The sequence below is a fragment of the Mizuhopecten yessoensis genome, unplaced genomic scaffold (assembly GCF_002113885.1).
Source record: "Mizuhopecten yessoensis strain PY_sf001 unplaced genomic scaffold, ASM211388v2 scaffold11129, whole genome shotgun sequence".
NCBI lineage: Eukaryota > Metazoa > Mollusca > Bivalvia > Pectinida > Pectinidae > Mizuhopecten > Mizuhopecten yessoensis.
In genome coordinates this window covers 1,270,258-1,276,257 of record NW_018408894.1, presented here as the reverse complement: position 1 = coordinate 1,276,257, position 6,000 = coordinate 1,270,258, and the positions used below count along the sequence as shown (strand labels likewise).

At 37.1% G+C, this 6,000-nt stretch overlaps 1 protein-coding gene across 3 annotated transcripts in view; it reads left to right on the top strand.

Annotated features, from left to right (window-relative positions):
• LOC110466301 (Fanconi anemia group I protein-like) overlaps positions 1-6,000 on the top strand; it is an 87,902-nt gene that overhangs the window by 28,000 nt on the left and 53,902 nt on the right. For all 3 annotated transcript variants that reach the window (XM_021522712.1, XM_021522711.1, XM_021522713.1), the window contains exons 14-17: positions 1,124-1,325; positions 4,980-5,094; positions 5,431-5,553; positions 5,863-5,931. In XM_021522712.1, the coding sequence (XP_021378387.1) occupies positions 1,124-1,325; positions 4,980-5,094; positions 5,431-5,553; positions 5,863-5,931 (509 nt within the window). The remainder of the gene's footprint in view (positions 1-1,123; positions 1,326-4,979; positions 5,095-5,430; positions 5,554-5,862; positions 5,932-6,000) is intronic.

Here is a 6,000-nt window from a genome sequence, read left to right as displayed (position 1 = left end):
TATTATGGTTTATAATGGCAAATGATACTTTGAATATTACATGTTAATAACTTGATTGGAATTATAACCTTGAGTTGACAGTTTGATACTTTGAAAATTTTGAGCCAGCCCTACCCCCAAGGGCTGTAGGGTGGGGCTCAAGGGAGTCAGTGTGCTAAAATTTCTTCATTTTCCTTGTTTAGAATCAGAGGTGCTAGTTTCAAATCCTTTTTAGTCTGAAATCTGTATGCTTGATTTTGAATAAGGTGGTTTTATTGTTTTTTGTCACTTTGAATAATATTTCTGTTCATGGTAAAAACGAAATCAACTCTCTGTATAAATATATCAGGTGACCGTTAAGGCCCATGGGCCTCTTGTTTTGGGTAGTGTTGGACCACCACCATCAATAGGCTGTTGTCTATTATAAGGTTGAAGTATTTGTATTGAGTGTAAGCAATGTGTTGAACCATATTTTCATATTTTAGCGTCCAAAAACAGCTTTATTGGACTTTGTTAAAATCTTAACAATTACACATCACATAGATGTTTCCCAAGTCTACAGGTTTATCCGCATTTACTAACAATTTTTTATAAAAGGGTTTAATAATAAATTAAGGGAAACATATAAAGGAATTCTTCGAAGTTATGGCCCCTTGTTGAAAAATCCTGAAACTTTTTGTCCGGACAACTCCTTCTAAAGTGATGAAACTTTCCACATATGATAACTACCACCTGAAGTTGTGCATCCAGGTATTATTTTTTCAATTTCGTCCCTTTTTTTGTACACTAGAGTAATGATATTTGGCCTGTAGCTTGTCAATTTGAGGCGCTATCAAGTGTGTCCAAGTTAATTCCTTAGATCCAAATTCAGGGTCACAAGGGTTCAAATGTGCTCTACCAAATAGTGAGACAATGAGGCCTAGGTTATAAGCTTGTATATGAGTGCTGAGCTGTTCAATCTCAAGGTTGAATTTGTATATTAAATCCAATATATCTGCTATAATCTTTGATAAACAATTCAGCTTTAGGTGTATATTTTTCCAACACTGTTTAATAATATGTGAGCAATATTTGTACAGGCCCCACAGACCTCTTGTTTAAGTTTCTGTTTGTCACCTCTGAAATGAAGGTTTGTGTTGTGTAGAATTACTGGCCAGTACTGTGATGTCAGCACCCCAGATCCTACTGGAGTCTACCCCCAAGGTGCGTGAGATGTTTGATTATCTGTCTTTCCTCACACCTACCTCAGCCGAAGGACTGCTCAAAGCCATTCAGCCACTGCTGAAGTTCAGCATGTCGCTAAAGGATGCTCTCATCTTAGTGCTGAGGAAAGCCATGTTTTCAAGGTAGGGAATATAAGTTAGTGACCTGTGACAAAGCACCCTGTGTACTTTGAAAACCTGTGTGAATCAAACCAAGCTGGTAATGATGGTCCAAACTAATTAAACAATAGTTTAAACAAGGATTAAGTTTGTAGAGCGCTAAGTATTTATATTGTTATTATGTATATGCTTGAATACATTTTTAGGGCCCCGTATCGGAGATACAGGTGCCCTATAGTAATCACTCTGTCTGTGTCTGTCTGTCTGTCCGTCCACAAATTTTGTTCCTGGCTGATAACTTTGGTATTTATTGACCGATGTACATGAAACTTGGTCAAGATGTTCAGTTCACAAAAATACACATTGGGGTAAAAAGGTCAAAGTCTTTAGGTTCAAAGGTCAAGGTCAAATTTTAAATATTTTCACTGATGAACATTTTGGTATGACATGATGAAGCAAAGTTGATCAGAATCAACAAGGAGTCAACTAACCAAATGTCAAGGTCATTGGGTCAAAGGTCAAGGTTAAATTTTGTGTCTTTTCACTGGTGAACATTTTTGTATGACACTTTGAAGCAATGTTGCTCAGAATTAAAGGAGTCAACTGATCAAAGGTCAAGGTCAACGGATCAGGGGTCAAGGTCAAATTTTGTAGCTTTTCACTAATGAGCATTTTATGACATGAAGCAAAGTTGTTCGGAATTAAACAAAGAGACACTGAGGTAAAAAGTTGAGGTCAAAGATTAAGGTCATTAGATTCAAAGGTCAAGGTCAAATTTTGCATCTTTTCACTAATGAACATTTTGTTATAACATGATGAAGCAAAGTTGATCAGAATTAAACAAGGGGTCAACCTGACCAAATGTCAAGGACATTGGGTCAAAGGTCAAGGTTAAATTTTGTATCTTTTCACTGGTGAAAATTTTGGTATGACACTGAAGCAATATTGCTCAGAATTAAACAAGGAATCAGTTGGTCAAAGGTCAAGGTCACTGGGTCAAAGGCCAAGGTCAAATTTTGTATCTTTTCCCTGATGAACATTTTGTTATGACTTTATGAAGCAAAGTTGGTCGGAATTTAACAAAGAGTCAAATGACCTAAGGTCAAGGTCACTTGGTCAAAGGTCAAGGTAAAATTTAGTATTTTTTTTGCTGGTGAACATATCATTATGACACCTTGAAGCTATGTTTTATGGAATTAAACAAGGAGTCATTTAACCAAAGGGCAAGGCCACTGGGTCAAAGGTCAAGGTCATTTGTGTCCAAAGGTCAAAGACAAAGTTGATCTCTGACTTTGACCCTTGCTCTTGAAGGAGGAGGTATATAAGGTGAAATTAAACAAATTAAAGATAACAAATGAGTATTGCACCTGTATTTACATTTCTTTTAGCCCAGCAACTATGGAGGTGGAAGGAAACAAGACTCGCATCATAGTACATGTAAAATGTAAATTTTGCTTCCTTGCGATTCTTTTTGAAGTCCAAGTGTCAGATGTCAAGCTTGATGATTATGGGGGATATATTACCACAAGACCCTTACTGACCTGTCAGTGTTCTAGTTGCATATTTCTTAATCAGTATTCAATGAAAACTTCAAAGGGTCAACTTTTATTCATTTTGGGTATAGATTGTTTCATTATTTTTTTTAAACGAACATTTTTAGCTCATCTGGCCCAAAGGGCCAAGCGAGCTTATGCCATGGTGCTTCGTCCGTCTGTCGCCTGGCGTCAATATTGTACTTTAAACAACTTCTTCTTGATAACCAAAAGGCCCAACATGATGATATTTGGCAAGAAGCAAACTGGGATGATGGGCTACCATGTTTGTTCAATTAATTGACCTTCACCTATTTTCAAGGTCACAGGGGTCAAATTTAAATAAAACAACTTTACACAACCTCTTCTGAATAACCCAAATGCCCAGGGTGATGATATTTGGCCAGTAGCATGCTGGAATGAAGGGCTACCAAGTTTGTTCAAATAAATGACCTTCACTAATATTCAAGGTCTAAGGGGTCAATTGTCTTTTAAATCTTAAAACAATTTCTTCTGAAAAACCAAGAAGCCTGGGATGACGATATTTAGCTAGCATCATGCTGGGATGAAGGGCTCTAAGTTGTTCAATTGAATGACCTTGACATATATTCAAGGTCACAGGGGTCAAATTTGTTTAAAACATTTAAACACCTTCCTCTGAAGAATCAAGTGGCCTAGGATAATGATATTTGGCCAGTAGCATGCTGGGATAAAGGGCTTCCAAGTTTGTTCAATTGAATGACCTTGACATATTCAAGGTCACAGGGGTCATATATTTTTAAAAACCTCTAAACATCTTCTGAATAACCAAGAAGCCTAGGATAATGTTATTTGGCAAGTAACATGCTGGAATAAAGGGCTACCAAGTTTGTTCAAACAAATGACCTTGACATATATTAAAGGTCACCAGGGTCAACTATGTTTAAAACCGTTAAACAACTTCTCCTCGATAACAGAACGTCCTAGGATAATGATATTTGACCAGTAGCATGCTGGGATGAAGGGCTACGTCAAATATGTTAAAAACATTTTTAAATAACTTCTGAAGAATAACCAAGTGGCCTAGGATAATGATATTTGGCCAGTAACATGCTGGGATGAAGGGCTACCAAGTTTGTTCAAATGAATGACCTTTACTTATATCCAAGGTCACATGGGTCAAATATGTTTAAAGCCTTTAAACAACTTCTGAAGAATAACCAAGAGGCCTAGGATAATGATATTTGGCCAGTAACATGCTGGGATGAAGAGCTATCAAGTTTGTTCAAATGAATGACCTTGACATATCTTCAAGGTCACAGGGGTCAAATATGTTTAAAGCCTTTAAACAACTTCTGAAGTATAATCAAGAGGCATAGGATAATGATATTTGGCCAGTAACATGCTGGGATGAAGGGCTACCAAGTTTGTTCAAACAAATGACCTTGACATATATTAAAGGCCACCAGGGTCAACTATGTTTAAAACCGTTAAACAACTTCTCCTCGATAACAGAACGTCCTAGGATAATGATATTTGACCAGTAGCATCCTGGGATGAAGGGCTACGTCAAATATGTTAAAAACATTTTTAAACAACTTCTGAAGAATAACCAAGAGGCCTAGGATAATGATATTTGGCCAGTAGCATGCTGGGATAAAGGGCTTCCAAGTTTGTTCAATTGCATTTCCTTGACTTATATTCAAGGTCACAGGGGTCAAATCTGTTTAAAGCCTTTAAACAACTTCTGAAGAATAACCAAGAAGCCTAGGATAATGATATTTGGCCAGTAACATGCTGGGATGAAGGGCTACCAAGTTTGTTCAAACAAATGACCTTGACATATATTAAAGGTCACCAGGGCCAACTATGTTTAAAACCGTTAAACAACTTCTCCTCGATAACAGAACGTCCTAGGATAATGATATTTGACCAGTAGCATCCTGGGATGAAGGGCTACGTCAAATATGTTAAAAACATTTTTAAACAACTTCTGAATAATAACCAAGAAGCCTATTATAATGATATTTGGCCAGTAACATGCTGGGATGAAGAGCTATCAAGTTTGTTCAAATGAATGACCTTGACATATATTCAAGGTCACAGGGGTCAAATATGTTAAAAACCTTTAAAAGATTTTTCTCTAAAGCAAAAAGTCTTTTGTCAGGCAGCTGGATTCGAGAAAGATTGGTGTAAATGGATTTCTAATGATCCTAAAGCATTTTCGAGTCCTTGGAGGATTACAGCCCAGTCAGGCCAGTCAGTCAGTCTCATCAAGCCAGGTAACTATAAATATTCCCTCTTAAGAGTCAAGGATGGGAGAGTGGTCACAGCTAATGACAAGAGTTATTCTGTTGTTTTAGGAGAACTATAGCTATACATGCAAGTCATATGTTTTCCCTCTCACAAACAAGGGAATAACATCATCATATATGTTTATCGACCTCTATTTCTGTCAGTTAATAAACGTAGTCTCTTTAAACAGGTTTTACTCTAAGCTGATGGTCCCTAATTACATACATTTTGCACTTAATTTGTGATTTTAGACTGTATTAAAAAGGCTATATAACATGAAAAGTACCTTCTGTATTAAAAAATATCTTTATTTGTTTAAACAGATCCAAGTTGATGTGCATGCTCGTTACAATCCATCCAGCAACGAGGCTCTGTGTCTGGAGATCATGGGAAATCTACGGCGTGTCCTGACTCAGCAGGCCGATGTCCGACTCGTCTTCTACGAGGTACTTCATAGCATTCCTACAAAAAAGATTAAAATGAGGATTAAGCTCAGGCTTTATCCCTCCAACAAATACTTCATTACCTCCTGATGGCAGACTGGATTTTAACATCAGACTTTACGTTAACTAGCACTGTAAGTCTGGGAAATATCTGCCTTTGTATACAGAAACCCAAAGTACTTGTGGACAGAAAATAGAATCAATGTTTTGGACACAAATATACAGGTTTATCACTATAGTGTGTAATATGATTTCTGTATTTGTATTAAGTTGTATCTGCTCTGTGTAAATGCTAAATCATTTCCTTTGAAGGGGATCTACAGAGTTTTGTGTCGGAACAGCCAGCTCCAGGGACCTATACTGGATATACTTCTGTCACAGGTAGGCTTATCACATGTTTGATACTGTCGAGTGGATTATCTTATTTAGATATTCCCGTGTCACCTAATC